The sequence below is a fragment of the Erythrolamprus reginae genome, chromosome 3 (genome assembly GCF_031021105.1).
Source record: "Erythrolamprus reginae isolate rEryReg1 chromosome 3, rEryReg1.hap1, whole genome shotgun sequence".
Lineage (NCBI taxonomy): Eukaryota > Metazoa > Chordata > Lepidosauria > Squamata > Dipsadidae > Erythrolamprus > Erythrolamprus reginae.
Window position 1 is genome coordinate 120,053,875 of NC_091952.1, and position 18,741 is coordinate 120,072,615.

The following is an 18,741-nucleotide window of genomic DNA, read 5'->3' on the forward strand; positions in this document are numbered from 1 at the left end:
AATTTAGTACTATTGTACACTGGGGACAGTGTACAATAACCTATCATAAATACTGGAGAACTACATGCTAAATACTTTTACCTATTTCATCATTATGAAAAACTGAATATGATAATTAAGATGGCAAAAATCAGATTGTAAAAGGACAAACAAGAGATAGCATTTACAGACTTGGGGAACTCTTAGGCTCTGCCAGATATCATGTTTAAGCACTATCTAGCAGACTGTAAGCCTGCATAAATTGTGCTGTTTGCACAGCCAATCCCTATTCTGCTAAAGGAATAGTGAATAGCCCTTACAGATTTAATCTGGGGCAGATATGGGCATCTTGAGTTATTAAAAACAATAATAAAGATTTTAAAATAAAATATGTAGTGTTTTTATTGTTATATTGGTTTTGGTAACTTTTGAGAATCAATATATGATTGCAAGTGGAATATAAAATTGATAAATAAATAAATTTATTTCAAGCCTAAAATATGCTAATACCGCCCCCCCCCCCGCGCCCACCTCCACCCCGGTTTCACAGGGACCATCAATATTTATCCCCAGAAATCATCATAAATGACTCAGTTGTCTAGCATCTAGATTGTGATCACATGACCATGGGGATGCTGCTACAACCGTAAGTGTGAAAAATAACCCATAAGTCACTTTTCTCAGTGCCATTGTAACTTTGAATAGTCACTAAATGAACCATTGTAAGTTGAGAACTACCTAAATCTAATATGACACAAATGGGGAAAAGGTTATTTTAAAAGTTATCAGTAATATTTGTGTGGTTCTAAATTGTAGTTCTGTCAAAAAAAATCAACTGTAGCTATATTATTTAAAAATTAAGATGTGCCACTTGAGAATTTATTGTAATGTACTTTTGCCCTTAAATATTCTTTAAGTGTTAACTCAAGTTTCAAATGACCTTTTAATCTTTAAAGATTTCCAATTACATTAACACTTTAAAAGTTGACATTTTTTTATCAATAGGGCACCAATTTAATCTAAATAAACAATTGTTTTGGCTTTTAAACATAGAATAATTCAAGAGCAATAGGAATAATAACTGTATAAATATTCCAGAATTAATAAAACTAGCCTGATTCCTTTCTAGGAATTGTATTATTTTCCAAAGGCAAGACAGGAGTAGATTCTGAAGGAGAATTTTCCTGGCTAAGACTGAGTTTTCTTTCAAGAGTACATGTCGAATCTAAGATAAAAACCAGCAATACAAACATTTACTGTATATTTGCACACAAAAAAACTAATATGTGAAAATCAATTATGGATATTATTAGGATCTGAGTGGTAGAAAACAGGTTTAAACTGAAACATGGCAAGATTGAGCTACAAATGTACATTGAGGTGCCTCCTGTGTTGCCCCTTGAAGGAATTGCATTGCTTCAAAGAGGTCTACAAATGGGTTCCTCCTAGATTTGCTGTTGCGATTGCATCAACAGACTATGGCCAGGGTGCCTTTGCCCAGCTTTGGCTGGTATGTCAATGGTGGCCTTACTTCGGGTGAAATGATCTGATCAGAGTGTGTGATGCTCATCACTACACATCTAGACTAACCCTAACCCTAACCCTAACTTTAACTACAAGGGACTATCACTGTTTTTCCTTAATGAGGTTGACTCTTTTGAATGGCCTTTCACATCACAAGTGGTTCCAAAATAATTCACCTTCCACAAGGACTAAAGATGAAGTTTTTCCAGATGGTCTTTTGGTATTGATTCCAGGTAGCAAATTTTGTCTAGCCGTTAAGGCATTAGACTTGAGGTCAGGTGATTACAAATTCTAATTACACCTTAAGCATCAAGTCACCTGGGTGTCTTTGAGCCAATCTCTCTCTCTCTCTCAGTCCCACTCACCTCATAGGGCTGTTGTTGTTGTTGTGAAAATAGAAGGGGATGAAATGTTTGGTATGTTTGCATCTTGAGTTATTAAAAACAATAATAAAGATTTTAAAATAAAATATGTAGTGCTTTTATTGTTATATTGGTTTTGGTAACCTTTGAGAATCAATATATGATTGCAAGTGGAATATAAAATTGATAAATAAATAAAATTATTTCAAGCCTAAAATATGTTAATACCGCCCCCCCCACGCCCACCTCCACCCCGGTTTCACAGGGACCATCAATATTTATCCCCAGAAATCCTCATAAATGACTCAGTTGTCTAGCATCTAGATTGTGATCACATGACCATGGGGATGCTGCTACAACCGTAAGTGTGAAAAATAACCCATAAGTCACTTTTCTCAGTGCCATTGTAACTTTGAATAGTCACTAAATGAACCATTGTAAGTTGAGAACTACCTAAATCTAATATGACACAAATGGGGAAAAGGTTATTTTAAAAGCTATCAGTAATATTTGTGTGGTTCTAAATTGTAGTTCTGTCAAAAAAAATCAACTGTAGTTATAGTATTTAAAAATTAAGATGTGCCACTTGAGAATTTATTGTAATGTACTTTTGCCCTTAAATATTCTTTAAGTGTTAACTCAAGTTTCAAATGACCTTTTAATCTTTAAAGATTTCCAATTACATTAACACTTTAAAAGTTGACATTTTTTTATCAATAGGGCACCAATTTAATCTAAATAAACAATTGTTTTGGCTTTTAAACATAGAATAATTCAAGAGCAATAGGAATAATAACTGTATAAATATTCCAGAGTTAATGAAACTAGCCTGATTCCTTTCTAGGAATTGTATTATTTTCCAAAGGCAAGATAGGAGTAGATTCTGAAGGAGAATTTTCCTGGCTAAGACTGAGTTTTCTTTCAAGAGTACATGTCGAATCTAAGATAAAAACCAGCAATACAAACATTTACTATATATTTGAACACAAAAAACTAATATAATGTGAAAATCAATTATGGATATTATTAGGATCTGAGTGGTAGAAAACAGGTTTAAACTGAAACATGGCAAGATTGAGCTACAAATGTACATTGAGGTGCCTCCTGTGTTGCCTCTTGAAGGAATTGCATTGCTTCAAAGAGGTCTACAAATGGGTTCCTCCTAGATTTGCTGTTGCGATTGCATCAACAGACTATGGCCAGGGTGCCTTTGCCCAGCTTTGGCTGGTATGTCAATGGTGGCCTTACTTCGGGTGAAAGAACCGTTGTACATACCTGAACGGTCTTCTCGATGCACTGGAAGGAGAGTCCAACATGGGTAATTACCAATCCTATTGGTAGAGACTGAGTTAATTTAAATATTTAAATGCGAGGTAGTCACCGCCCCTTAGCAGCCCCCAATACCTCAGTTTTAAAAACGAAGACAGTATAGAGGTAACACAATTTTATTGAACTTCAACCATATAACAATTAACTTTAAAACCTCGCAACCCAAATACTCCGGCGACCTGGCAACTACGAGAAGACCGTTCAGGTATGTACAACGGTTCTTCTCCACTGCACTGGGAAGGAGAGTCCAACATGGGATATACCAAAGTTCACATCCCCTGGGAGGGAAAAGGCTGTGCCACGGTCGACGGAGAGGAACAAACCCTCTGCAACACACGCCTCCCAAAGGAAGCTTCAGCCGAAGCAACCGAGTCAAGTTTATAATGACGGATGAAGGTTGTAAGCGAAGCCCAAGTCGCTGCTTTACAAATGTCCTCAATAGAAGCTTGGGTATTCCATGCTGCAGACGCCGCCGCACTTCTGGTAGAATGCGCAGTTATGCCATGCGGAGGCGACTGAGACCTAGCTTTGTACGCTTCTGCAATACAATCCCTAAGCCAGCGACCAATGGATTTAGATGAGACCCCAAGTCCCATAGATCTTTGAGCAAATGACACAAACATCCTGTCAGTTTTCCTGAACTCAGCAGTCCTTCTGATATAAATCTTTAAGGCCCTCCTAACATCCACCTTGTGCCATCTCAACTCCAAAGGATGTTGGCCGTGAGTACAAAAGTCAGGAAGGACCAATTCCTGCGATCTGTGAAATCCAGAGTTGACCTTGGGTATAAAGGTCGGGTCCAGTCTCAGCTCCACTCTGTCAGAGTGGAACATGCACAATTCCGATCGAGTAGACAGGGCCGACAATTCGGACACTCGGCGCGCTGATGTGATCGCCACAAGAAATGCCGTTTTAAATGTTAGCAGACGAAGTGGAATAGATCTTAGCGGCTCAAAGGGAGGTGCAGTAAGAGCTTTCAGTACGAGAGACAAGTCCCAAGTCGGGAACCTGTGTATCTGAGGTGAGTGGGAGTTGACTGCTCCTTTAATAAAATCCCGTATCCAAAGATGTTGTGCTAGCGAACGAGATTGAGGCACCTGTACAATGGTCGCGAGAGCCGCTATTTGCCTTTTCAAAGTATTTGGTGCCAGACCTCTATCAACTCCCGCTTGCAGGAACTGTAACACCAGAATAACCGAGGCTTGCTGAGGGTCAGAACGCTGCTCTGAGCAAAACTTACAAAAGGCCGCCCATGTAGCCTGGTAAATTCGCACTGTAGACGAACGACGAGCAGCCTGCATAGTAGATACCACATTGTCCGGTATACATTGGTTTCTCAACCTGATCCTCTCAAGTGCCAGGCGGTCAGCTGGAACCACTGAGGGTTCGGATGGCACACTGATCCCTGGCTCAACGATATTTCGCAATCTGGAATCCTCCACGGGGGGGACACAGAGAAGGCTACCAGGTCTGCAAACCAAGGGCGTCTCGGCCAGTGGGGAGCCATCAATATCAACTCCGCTCCTTCTTGCACCATCTTGTCCAATGTTCTTTGAATAAGACATGTTGGTGGAAATGCGTAAAGCAGACCCTGGGGCCAGGGAGACAGCAGGGAGTTGACCCCTTCCGCTCCTGGCGTTGTGAACCTGGAATAGAACCTGGGCAATTGGGCATTGTCCGGGGTTGCAAAGAGATCCACTGATGGAACCCCGAAGCGGTGGCCTATGCTGTTGAAAAGAACTGGGGCGAGTCGCCATTCCGACGGATCCAGGGTCGCCCTGCTCAGCCAGTCCGCTTGCACATTGCTGGTCCCTGCAATGTGCTCCGCCGTCAATGAAGCCAGATGAAGTTCGGCCCAATTGAAGAGAGCCGTAGTCTCCAGCATAAGATGCTGTGACTTCGTGCCCCCCTGATGATTGAGGTGGGCCCTGGTCGCAACATTGTCTGTTAGGACCAGTATGTCTCTGCCCTGAACCCAGCAAGTAAAGGCTCGAAGTGCCAGAAACACAGCCCTGAGCTCCAGGAAATTGATGTTGATAGGAGTCAGGTCGTCCTGAGACCATAGTCCCTGGGCCACATGAGGACCCATGTGAGCCCCCCAGCCCGACAGACTTGCATCTGTGGTCAGAACCAAGCGTTCGTGACTGTGGAGAGGGGAACCCCGGAGCAACGCTGGGGACAACCACCATCTCAGTGATTGTTTGACGTATGCTGGAAGCCTCACCTGCCGATGCGAGTGGCTCACCTTGATCTTTTGGTACGGCAATAGGAACCATTGGAGACTCCTGATGTGGTGTCGAGCCCACGGTACGATTCCTATGGATGATACGAGAGTCCCAAGTACCTTGGACAACGTGGCCAGCGATGTCTGATGTTGTCGACACAGATTGCTGACCAGTCGCCGAATGTTGAGGAGCCTTTCCGGTGTCAAAGATACCGTGTCCTGTGTAGTATTTATAATAGACCCCAGATGCTGGATGCTTGTAGAGGGAACAAGGTGACTCTTTTCCTCGTTGATGGTATAGCCATGTCGCTCCAGGACGTGCCGTATAAGAGTCAAATCCTGTTGTGCCTGGGGCAGTGACTTGGACATAACGATGATGTCGTCCAAGTATGCTATCACCCGTATAGACTGGGCCCTGATATGCGCCGTCAAGATGTCCATTAGCTTTGTAAATGTCCGAGGCGCCGAGGACAGACCGAATGGCATCGCCCGGTACTGGTAGTGGATACCGTGCAGGCAGAACCTGAGAAAGCGACGATGGGCCGGCCAAACCGGAACGTGCAGGTAAGCATCTTTCAGGTCTATTGACGTTAGAAAATCGTGATGACGAATAGAGGCGAGAATCGATTGGAGAGAGTGCATTCGAAATCTCCGATATCGGATGAAGGTATTCAGGGATTTTAGGTTTAGTATCATCCTGAACCCTCCTGATGCCTTTGGCACAAGGAAAACGATGGAATAGAACCCCGTGCCTTTGGCATGTTCGGGCACCCTCTCTATCGCCTTGATAGACAAGAGATGGTCTACCTCCCGCTGCAAATGATGCCTTTTCAGCGGATCTCGTATTGATGGACATTGGACAAACCGATGAGGTGGGGGCTGAAGAAACTCCAGACGCAACCCTTGAGAAATTGTGGCTATCGCCCATTTGTCGGTGGAGATACTTCTCCAGGAGGCACTGAAAAGTCGTAGTTTGCCTCCTATGGGCGCTAGCGAAGCCAAGTCACTTGGAATTGCGCTTGAAGCCCCTTTGGTTTCCTCTAAAGGGTCGTCTTGCCTGTTGATATCCCCTCGGACGGTCTTGAAAGGCCTGACGGTCACTCCGGAAGCCCGACTGACCATATTGGCCTTGTTGAAATGGTCTAACATTCTGACCCACCGACGAGGAGGAATCCCAACGAAATGTCTGGCGACGATTATAGGGGTTAGCCCGCCGTTCCTGTCGCCTGTACGCTCTGGGAAGGGACTTACGTTTGTCCTTGTCCTCAATGAGGACTGGATCCAACGCTTCCCCGAACAGTTTTTCTCCTTGATATGGGGAAGAAGCCAGGTTCCATTTGGACTTCAGGTCCGCTGGCCAGTTCCTTAGCCAAAGGAGTCGCCTGGAAGCCAGAGAAGTTGCCATCCCTCGAGCCGAAAACTTCGCTGCATGGAGGGTAGCATCCGCAGAGAATTCTGCTGCCGCTAATAGTTTACTGATGTCCTGTCGTAAACGGCCATCCTCTGGGCCTAGACGGGCCTGTACCTCTTGCAGCCATATAATGGAGGCACGATTGAAAAAGGAGGCAGCCGCGGCTGCCCGAAACCCCCAACTGGCCATTTGATGCGACTTACGCAATAAAATCTCCGCCTTTCTGTCCTCTGGCTTTAAGCTATCGCCAGTCTCAGAGGGAACCAAAGCCTTTGAAATCAGAGTCATTACTGGCTGGTCAATGGGCGGAAACTCCAACAGCTTCTCCATATCATCATCCAGAGTGTAGAATTTCCTCTCTATGGCCGAAGGACCTTGAGCTGCTGCTGGAGTCTGCCAGGGGCGCTTAATACTTTGTCGAAAGATCTCCGAGGATGGCACATGGTCAGTCTCGGGCTGGGGTTCTTTAAAGAGAACTGTAGATGGTTTAGGATCCTCAGTGGAATCTGTAGCTTTGGTAGGACCTGGCAGGTCAGCCGTTTGTTTTGCTTTATGAAGTAGAACCTTAAAAAAGGATGCCTTGAAGAGACCCGCTACCACTGGTTGTTCAGGAGCGGTCTCGTCATCCGAGAAATCATACTCCTTCTCGGTGTCCTCTAGCTGGGAAGGTTCTTCCATCCAGGACCCCATACCCGAGAGGGGCGGTACTGACCAAGGATTTTTAGTTGGACAAGGGTGTTGTGTGTTCTGCACCTTTGCTGCCATCCCCTGCGAATATGCATCAGTAACAAGCTCCTGTAATGCTGGGGACATCTGTTGCCACGTGTCAGGGTGTACCCTGAGCCCAGCTGCAGTGGGTGTAAAGGTTGCTGTAGGCCCACTTTTTAAGGAATGCGTAGCAGAAGCAGGCCTAGGTTGATTAAGGCCTGAGGCTGAATGGACAGCTTGAGACATAAATGGGCTCTGTCTCTCTGGGGACCAATCCCTCTCAGACAAGGCCTCTGCTGGTCTCATTCCAAGATGGGGAGCTTGTAAATCCCTGGCCTGGAACCCCAACTGCGCAGGAATAGGCGAGGCGATTCTTGGTGTCAAAATGGCTGCCTCCAGCCTCTGCTCTAAAGCCCTAATTCTTCTCTCTGTCTCTTTAAGAGATGAAGATGAAGCCTTGGATTTATCTTTGGGCTTTGGCTTGCCCTTATCCTTGGGCACCACGCTGGGGGAAGATGCTTTTTCAGGGATTTTATCTTCCATGGCTACTTACAATTAACAGTTGTTAAAGTAGTAACAAAGCCTTGAGAGTCACGGAGGGCACGTACTGCTCACAATTCAACTCTCACAAAATGGTGACTAATCACCTCAGCAAATCAGACATGCGCCCTGCAGCCTCAATTCAGCTCGCGGGCTTTATTTCTCAGCGCCGAACAGCTGAGAGGCGCTGGCGCCGCGCCAAGTCCTTTCGGAACGCAGCGAAGTCGCTCCACAAGCCTCCCAGTGAGGGGGACGGACCCCCTCACCTTCGGCTGCCAGCCAGGTTTGGCCACTGAGGCCAGTGACCCCAGGCTGGGTCGCTCCCCGATCGGCATTGTACCCGCTGAGGGAAGGGAAACCCGGGGAGAAGAAACGATGGGGGTGGTGTCCACGGAGGACAGAGACCCCTTTCACATTTTCCTCTTCAATCTTGAGATCTGTAGTAGGAAGAGAGAAAAAACAACATTAAACAGGTTATTTTATTAAATAATTATTAAACAATTACTACTACTTTTTACAGAGGAAAAAACTCAAGTCTCTACTCTTAGACTGAGTTTTTAAAACTGAGGTATTGGGGGCTGCTAAGGGGCGGTGACTACCTCACATTTAAATATTTAAATTAACTCAGTCTCTACCAATAGGATTGGTAATTACCCATGTTGGACTCTCCTTCCCAGTGCAGTGGAGAATGACCTGATCAGAGTGTGTGATGCTCATCACTACACATCTAGACTAACCCTAACCCTAACCCTAACTACAAGGGACTATCATTGTTTTTCCTTAATGAGGTTGACACTTTTGAATGGCCTTTCACATCACAAGTGATTCCAAAATAATTCACCTTCCACAAGGACTAAAGATGAAGTTTTTCCAGATGGTCTTTTGGTATTGATTCCAGGTAGCAAATTTAGTCTAGCCATTAAGGCATTAGACTTGAGGTCAGGTGATTACAAATTCTAATTACACCTTAAGCATCAAGTCACCTGGGTGTCTTTGAGCCAATCTCTCTCTCTCAGTCCCACTCACCTCATAGGGCTGTTGTTGTTGAGAAAATAGAAGGGGAAGAAATGTTTGGCATGTTTGCATCTTGAGTTATTAAAAACAATAATAAAGATTTTAAAATAAAATATGTAGTGTTTTTATTGTTATATTGGTTTTGTTAACCTTTAAGAATCAATATATGATTGCAAGTGGAATATAAAATTGATAAATAAATAAAATTATTTCAAGCCTAAAATATGTTAATACCGCCCCCCCCACGCCCACCTCCACCCCAGTTTCACAGGGACCATCAATATTTAACCCCAGAAATCCTCATAAATGACTCAGTTGTCTAGCATCTAGATTGTGATCACATGACCATGGGGATGCTGCTACAACCGTGTGAAAAATAACCCATAAGTCACTTTTCTCAGTGCCATTGTAACTTTGAATAGTCACTAAATGAACCATTGTAAGTTGAGAACTACCTAAATCTAATATGACACAAATGGGGAAAAGGTTATTTTAAAAGTTATGAGTAATATTTGTGTGGTTCTAAATTGTAGTTCTGTCAAAAAAAATCAACTGTAGCTATAGTATTTAAAAATTAAGATGTGCCACTTACCAAGAAGTATGGCATTCACTGAATTGCTAACAAGGTTGCTAGATGCATTTAAGGCACATGTATCTACAGAGTCTTGTATTAGGTTTTCATTGATATTGGTCATAATCTTTGTTGCTTTTGATGTCATGTCATATTGTTTACATTGCTTCTCCCAAGTCTTTTTCTGAGTTTGTGGGTCATAACGAGAGATTCTACAGCCAGCATTAGTAGAGGGAAGTGACTGTGTCTCAGAAATGTCTTCAGTGACAAGACTTTTCTCAAGCTTGTCTGGGTTCAGACTTGCATTCTGGAAGTTTTGTTCGTTTAAAATAGGAAGCATTGATCCTGAAGGTAAACTCACAGGACGAAAAAATGGCTTGGATTTTTGATAGCGCATCTGCACTTTGGTTATGTGACATTTAGGTCTTATTAACTGATCACTTTTAACACCATCCTCAGTTTCAAGGTCATGCTTCCCATTGTCTTGATCTAAAACTGGAGTCACTTTATTGTCTAGGAAGGAAATAAATGTTTTGGGTGTCATCAAAAAGTATTAATCTTGAATGGCCAATAAAGAATTCAATTCAATTCTAATAGATATACATTTTAGAGAATAAAATTCCTTGTTTATATCTCTTCTTGCATGTTTATAACTATTATGTCTGAAAGACAGATCAGCCAACTCTAGAATCCCATTATATTTCCTGTATTTATTATGATTCGTGTTCCTCATCTTAATTTAAGAAGGAATGAACTCTCCTACAGTGGTTTTGCAAGAAGCGACCCACAATGGAATTTAATTCCTCTGGTTTGTTTTTGTTAGTAGAATGAAAACAAACGTTTTATATTTGTTTGTTTGTTTGTTTGTTTAATTTAAGCTTCTCCAACGTTGCATTCTTCAGATGGAATCACTTGTTGGGAATTTCAAGTGGTTGAATTCCTAAGGTATCTGGACAGACAGCTCTCATTAGTTGAAAGTCAGGCTAATTGCAGAATTAACGTGTTAAACAATTCAAATGAAAGATGCTTACAACTAGACCCTACCTACATAAAGATGTTCTCATAATTCAAATTTAGTACTATTGTACACTGGGGACAGTGTACAATAACCTATCATAAATACTGGAGAACTACATGCTAAATACTTTTACCTATTTCATCATTATGAAAAACTGAATATGATAATTAAGATGGCAAAAATCAGATTGTAAAAGGACAAACAAGAGATAGCATTTACAGACTTGGGGAACTCTTAGGCTCTGCCAGATATCATGTTTAAGCACTATCTAGCAGACTGTAAGCCTGCATAAATTGTGCTGTTTGCACAGCCAATCCCTATTCTGCTAAAGGAATAGTGAATAGCCCTTACAGATTTAATCTGGGGCAGATATGGGCATCTTGAGTTATTAAAAACAATAATAAAGATTTTAAAATAAAATATGTAGTGTTTTTATTGTTATATTGGTTTTGGTAACTTTTGAGAATCAATATATGATTGCAAGTGGAATATAAAATTGATAAATAAATAAATTTATTTCAAGCCTAAAATATGCTAATACCGCCCCCCCCACGCCCACCTCCACCCCGGTTTCACAGGGACCATCAATATTTATCCCCAGAAATCATCATAAATGACTCAGTTGTCTAGCATCTAGATTGTGATCACATGACCATGGGGATGCTGCTACAACCGTAAGTGTGAAAAATAACCCATAAGTCACTTTTCTCAGTGCCATTGTTAACTTTGAATAGTCACTAAATGAACCATTGTAAGTTGAGAACTACCTAAATCTAATACGACACAAATGGGGAAAAGGTTATTTTAAAAGTTATCAGTAATATTTGTGTGGTTCTAAATTGTAGTTCTGTCAAAAAAAATCAACTGTAGCTATAGTATTTAAAAATTAAGATGTGCCACTTGAGAATTTATTGTAATGTACTTTTGCCCTTAAATATTCTTTAAGTGTTAACTCAAGTTTCAAATGACCTTTTAATCTTTAAAGATTTCCAATTACATTAACACTTTAAAAGTTGACATTTTTTATCAATAGGGCACCAATTTAATCTAAATAAACAATTGTTTTGGCTTTTAAACATAGAATAATTCAAGAGCAATAGGAATAATAACTGTATAAATATTCCAGAGTTAATAAAACTTGCCTGATTCCTTTCTAGGAATTGTATTATTTTCCAAAGGCAAGATAGGAGTAGATTCTGAAGGAGAATTTTCCTGGCTAAGACTGAGTTTTCTTTCAAGAGTACATGTCGAATCTAAGATAAAAACCAGCAATACAAACATTTACTATATATTTGCACACAAAAAAACTAATATACTGTAATGTGAAAATCAATTATGGATATTATTAGGATCTGAGTGGTAGAAAACAGGTTTAAACTGAAATATGGCAAGATTGAGCTACAAATGTACATTGAGGTGCCTCCTGTGTTGCCCCTTGAAGGAATTGCATTGCTTCAAAGAGGTCTACAAATGGGTTCCTCCTAGATTTGCTGTTGCGATTGCATCAACAGACTATGGCCAGGGTGCCTTTGCCCAGCTTTGGCTGGTATGCCAATGGTGGCCTTACTTCGGGTGAAATGACCTGATCAGAGTGTGTGATGCTCATCACTACACATCTAGACTAACCCTAACCCTAAATTTAACTACAAGGGACTATCACTGTTTTTCCTTAATGAGGTTGACTCTTTTGAATGGCCTTTCACATCACAAGTGGTTCCAAAATAATTCACCTTCCACAAGGACTAAAGATGAAGTTTTTCCAGATGGTCTTTTGGTATTGATTCCAGGTAGCAAATTTAGTCTAGCCGTTAAGGCATTAGACTTGAGGTCAGGTGATTACAAATTCTAATTACACCTCAAGCATCAAGTCACCTGGGTGTCTTTGAGCCAATCTCTCTCTCTCTCTCAGTCCCACTCAACTCATATGGCTGTTGTTGTTGAGAAAATAGAAGGTGAAGAAATGTTCGGTATGTTTGCATCTTGAGTTATTAAAAACAATAATAAAGATTTTAAAATAAAATATGTAGTGTTTTTATTGTTATATTGGTTTTGGTAACCTTTGAGAATCAATATATGATTGCAAGTGGAATATAAAATTGATAAATAAATAAAATTATTTCAAGCCTAAAATATGTTAATACCGCCCCCCCCACGCCCACCTCCACCCCGGTTTCACAGGGACCATCAATATTTATCCCCAGAAATCCTCATAAATGACTCAGTTGTCTAGCATCTAGATTGTGATCACATGACCATGGGGATGCTGCTACAACCGTAAGTGTGAAAAATAACCCATAAGTCACTTTTCTCAGTGCCATTGTAACTTTGAATAGTCACTAAATGAACCATTGTAAGTTGAGAACTACCTAAATCTAATACGACACAAATGGGGAAAAGGTTATTTTAAAAGTTATGAGTAATATTTGTGTGGTTCTAAATTGTAGTTCTGTCAAAAAAAATCAACTGTAGCTATAGTATTTAAAAATTAAGATGTGCCACTTGAGAATTTATTGTAATGTACTTTTGCCCTTAAATATTCTTTAAGTGTTAACTCAAGTTTCAAATGACCTTTTAATCTTTAAAGATTTCCAATTACATTAACACTTTAAAAGTTGACATTTTTTATCAATAGGGCACCAATTTAATCTAAATAAACAATTGTTTTGGCTTTTAAACATAGAATAATTCAAGAGCAATAGGAATAATAACTGTATAAATATTCCAGAGTTAATAAAACTAGCCTGATTCCTTTCTAGGAATTGTATTATTTTCCAAAGGCAAGACAGGAGTAGATTCTGAAGGAGAATTTTCCTGGCTAAGACTGAGTTTTCTTTCAAGAGTACATGTCAAATCTAAGGTAAAAACCAGCAATACAAACATTTACTGTATATTTGCACACACAAAAACTAATATAATGTGAAAATCAATTATGGATATTATTAGGATCTGAGCGGTAGAAAACAGGTTTAAACTGAAACATGGCAAGATTGAGCTACAAATGTACATTGAGGTGCCTCCTGTGTTGCCTCTTGAAGGAATTGCATTGCTTCAAAGAGGTCTAACAAATGGGTTCCTCCTAGATTTGCTGTTGCGATTGCATCAACAGACTATGGCCAGGGTGCCTTTGCCCAGCTTTGGCTGGTATGTCTGGTGGCCTTACTTCGGGTGAAATGACCTGATCAGAGTGTATGATGCTCATCACTACACATCTAGACTAACCCTAACCATAACCCTAACTTTAACTACAAGGGACTATCACTGTTTTTCCTTAATGAGGTTGACTCTTTTGAATGGCCTTTCACATCACAAGTGGTTCCAAAATAATTCACCTTCCACAAGGACTAAAGATGAAGTTTTTCCAGATGGTCTTTTGTTATTGATTCCAGGTAGCAAATTTAGTCTAGCCGTTAAGGCATTAGACTTGAGGTCAGGTGATTACAAATTCTAATTACACCTTAAGCATCAAGTCACCTGGGTGTCTTTGAGCCAATCTCTCTCTCTCAGTCCCACTCACCTCATAGGGCTGTTGTTGTTGAGAAAATAGAAGGGGAAGAAATGTTTGGCATGTTTGCATCTTGAGTTATTAAAAACAATAATAAAGATTTTAAAATAAAATATGTAGTGTTTTTATTGTTATATTGGTTTTGGTAACCTTTGAGAATCAATATATGATTGCAAGTGGAATATAAAATTGATAAATAAATAAAATTATTTCAAGCCTAAAATATGTTAATACCGCCCTCCCACCCACACCCACCTGCACCCTGGTTTCACAGGGACCTTCAATATTTATCCCCAGAAATTAAGAGACAGTTCTGGCTCACTGGTGTATTTGTCAGTAAAATGAAGACCCAGATTTCTGGTGGAAATATGTTGACTCTGTAAACTACTTAGAGAGAGCTAAAAAGCATTATGAAGCAGTATATAAGTCTAAATACTGTTGCTATCTATTGTAAAATACAAACACTTACCTTTCACTAAAGAATCAGATTGGAAGGAGGAGCGTTTGCTACCATCTGGTTCTTCAAAAGATACGCTTCTTTTAGTAGAATTCTTCCTCTTGACATTCTGTCAATAATAACAATAAGAGTAGAATAATTTTTCCTAAATGAAATACTACAAATATAATGGAATATTATATTGTTCCGCAACAAAACCCACTTCTTTCATAGCCACAGAGAATCCTCCTTTCCTATCTTGAGATGTTAGTTTAGCTTCTACTGATAAAATACTTTTAGTACAAAAAGAATTTTCATCAGATTCAGTTGCTGCTGATGAATGTTCTTGGGCAGCGTCGAAGATCTTCTCATAGTAAGTGATGAGAAGTTCTATCATTCGGGCTTGATATGGATAATCCACGAGTGAAGATAGTGAGGGTTTGGCACCTGTTTCACGTAGTCTGACCAAAGTTGGACCAAAAATAATGCCAAGATTGTGGGCAGACATTTTATTTTCATCGCAGTCAGTAACTCTGCACAGAAAAAACAGAAAATACATAAAGGTTTTGAGTGTACAGACAAATATTTGTACATATAAATATATATTTTAATTGCCAACTAACATTAACCAAAACTTCATATCTAGATCAGTGATGGCAAACTTTTTTTGGTTCGCATGCCAAAAGGGTCCGTGTTTCCATTCCTCTCTGTCCCCATGCATGTGCACAGGCCTCAATAAAGCCTGGGACTGTGAAAAAATGGGCACACAAATAAACCAGAAGTTTGGAAAAAACAGATTTCTGGTTTGCTCATTGTGCCGTTTTTCACACTCCGGAGACTTCATGGAAGCTTCCTGAAGTCCCGGAGTGTGAAAAGCAGCACAATGTGGAAAACGGATGTCTGTTTTCCGAACTTCAGGTTTGCCCTTTGGGCTGGTTTTTTTTTGCACACTGGGGCTTCAGAAAGCTCTCTGAAGCCTCCAGAGTGCAAAAAAACAGCACAACAGGGAAACCAGAGGTTTGTTTTTCTGAACTTCTGATTTGCTCATTGGGCTGTTTTTCGCCCTCCTGAGGCTTTTGCCTTCACCCTCCAGAGAGTGAAATGGCCTTCCACAAGGCTGAAAATCAGCAGGCACGCGTATGGGCACAGGAGCTGAAATAGAGCAATGTCTCGTTTGCCCTCTGATATGGCTCTGTGTGGCTTCGCAATATGTTCCAGGAAAGAAGTGTCTCTGCCATCGCGATTCCCTGCCTTTTGGGTACAATAGCCCCCACCCCCCAAAACAAAATAAAACAAAACAAAAACCAGACAGTGCTTTCTCTCCTAAGTTCTGAAAATACCTCAACACCTAACTTTGATCTCAGGTAAGGCATTATGATTGTCTGTTGTTATGATGGTTGTTTTAGTCCAAGTTTTGTTGGCTAAGGTTTTAAAAATGCTTTTATTGTTTTGGATTCTAAAAGTCATTCTGGACCTTTGGGTAGTTATAACAATTTGAAATTTAAAAAAAAATCTATTGAACTTTCTAACTGATCTTAATACAGTATACTAAATCACTAGTATACAAGTCACTAAATAGGAAAGGATATTCTTTTCATTTCTACATATAATTCTAGAAAAATATATAGTTGTGGTTGACTCAGAATGCTCTTACCTGCATAGATGAGCTAAAAGAAACTTCAGAGTGTTATGGTTCGCTGTAGGTAGCAATCTCAGGAGATCTTTAATTTTAAGTATGATCCTATTCAATTCAATGCAAACTGACTGCTGCATGTCTGATTCTGGTTTCATCTGTTTCATATCAAGTTCCCCATTAAAATTCTGGCTTTCTTTTGCAAGTCCAATAAATTCATTGTAAAATCGAGACAAAATCAAAGGTTCAGGAAGCTGAGGGAAAGAACACCAGGAATCCATGTGAAATTTTATCTTAACTTTATGTCCTTCTTTTCATTTGTCCAATCCTTTTCTGGTAAGTTTCTGATTTTATTTCTGTATAACTAACATACTGCAAGAAATTCCTGTAGCACTGTTGGTAGATTCCATTTCTTATATCTTGGATTTTAATCACTTCTATTTGTGTTTTTACGTTTTGCTTTGTTTAAACAACCAATTTTGTTTATTTGTAAAAAGTTTCTAAAAATAAAATCTGATCGAGATAGTTATTAACTCTGCTTTATTACAGAACAAGAGAACAATTACAATATTTTGAATAGAACTAGATATTTGTGATTGGACTCATGCATTACATTAAAGTCTATAACCTAAAACTCCTAAACTGTGATTTGACAAACAATAATGTTTCCCAAAAGAAAAGCAAGTACTACACAGATTAACTCAGCTACCATATGTGTCAATCTGAGTAAAAGAAAGAGGCAAATGAGAGCCTGCAATTCAAGTGCTAAAAAGACTGTTAATTTAAGGAAGGGGTATAGAGTATCAAATATGAACACCAATGAATTCCCCATTCAGACTTGTAGCCTGTGTTTGTATGATATATTTGAACCTATCAGCTGTTTACTAAAGTAAACTCGTATCACAATGCAGAATGACTTCATATTTCCCTGTTTTCATTAAAAAGAAGCTTTGTAACTGTTAAATACTGATACTAGTATGCAATCAGACACTACTGCAAACTGTATTAGACTTTAGGGAATCATAGTAAGGAAGTCCAGGATATATGAACATTAATGTAGGTAATCAATATTCACAAGATTCACGTCTTTTTTCTTCCTCACAATATAGCCAATTCTCTTGATTCATAAACTACAGAGTAACTTCCACCACAAACAACAGCAAAAAATATTAAGAGGCATAATATATGGAACATCAATTAAGCAGCTAAGAGATAAAGAGTAAAGATAGCATAATAGAATCTTGAACCACAACAATCAGGTTAGTATAGACATGCAAATTACATACTTATGTTTCACTAGAATGTAATGAAGCATTCTGATACTCAGTCATTTCAAAATGGACTTTTTATAGTATTTTAGTATTATAGTCACATTTATAGAGTTGCTATATTAATTAAAATGGCAATTCTTTTTTAAGAGTATGCCTAGGCCCTAGTTCTATATTCTCATAGGGTAGGTTTCACTTTTTTGAGCAATTTATTTATAGCATAATTAGATAAAAAAATTGTACATTAGAAGCCAAGTGGATATAAAAGTAAGATGTGTTTGGGTTTTTGTTACTATTCAAAATTTTGTTCTCTTTTATTTTTTAAACCTTCATTTTGCCAGCTAATTTCCCCTATTCACTTGTTCTTTATTTATGTTAATCATACTTAAAATAGCTAATTTTAATTAACCTGACAAAAATCAGCAACAATGAAAAACCAATAGCAATCTAATTTTAAAATGATAATTTGATTATTTTCTATCTTTCCAATACAAGCAAGAGTCAAAGGATAAACCTCCTGCAATCACCTCAATTCTGGAATTTTTACAAAATTGTACAAGAATCATGTCTATCTTAATAAATCTCTGAATATACAAATAAGAATAAAGAAAACAATAATGTTTATTTACCTGACGAAGAAATAATTTAAGGACATTACTTATATCATGTGCATTGAATTCAGATAATAATACCAAATCTTTCCCATTTTCAAATGATTGACAAAGTTTTTCAACTCTGGATTTGACTCCACTCACACGGTATATCCCCTTAAATATGAAACAAACATCATAAATAATTGTAAAAACAAAATTTTAATGGTTTCAAAGAAAAGTATTTGAAAAGCAGCATGAATCTTTACCGTGACATCTAAGGCTCTGCTTTCAATTTCAGAGGTACACTTTCTTATAATGAAAGGGATACCATCTTCACTATTTTTAGAAACTTGAGTAAATTCTACTCCAAACATATGAAGTTTTCCATGAAGTTTCTTATGCCCACACTGAATAACTAAAATCTCCAAACATTTTTTGTGACAGGAAAGTGAGCACTGAAAGAAACAGCAAAAAGATATTAAAAACAGGGTAAGGGCATATAGCATCTACTGTTCAGCCCGTCATCTAATTTCATTTATGTTATTTAAAGCATTTAGCTTCTTTCAACTAGTTTACAGTGTTTTAATACTACTTTAAAAGCTTTTGAATAGTTAACAGCTGCTTTAGTG

The 18,741-nt window shown here is 39.3% G+C and overlaps 1 protein-coding gene across 1 annotated transcript in view; it reads right to left on the minus strand.

Annotated features, from left to right (window-relative positions):
- ARHGAP29 (Rho GTPase activating protein 29) overlaps positions 1–18,741 on the minus strand; it is a 105,015-nt gene that overhangs the window by 40,205 nt on the left and 46,069 nt on the right. Inside the window, exons 18-26 of the mRNA XM_070746514.1 lie at positions 18,379–18,567; positions 18,149–18,286; positions 16,273–16,505; positions 14,842–15,151; positions 14,652–14,748; positions 11,823–11,933; positions 9,684–10,175; positions 2,695–2,805; positions 1,094–1,204 (exon numbers count right to left, since the gene is read on the minus strand). Coding sequence (XP_070602615.1) covers positions 1,094–1,204; positions 2,695–2,805; positions 9,684–10,175; positions 11,823–11,933; positions 14,652–14,748; positions 14,842–15,151; positions 16,273–16,505; positions 18,149–18,286; positions 18,379–18,567 — 1,792 coding nt within the window. The remainder of the gene's footprint in view (positions 1–1,093; positions 1,205–2,694; positions 2,806–9,683; positions 10,176–11,822; positions 11,934–14,651; positions 14,749–14,841; positions 15,152–16,272; positions 16,506–18,148; positions 18,287–18,378; positions 18,568–18,741) is intronic.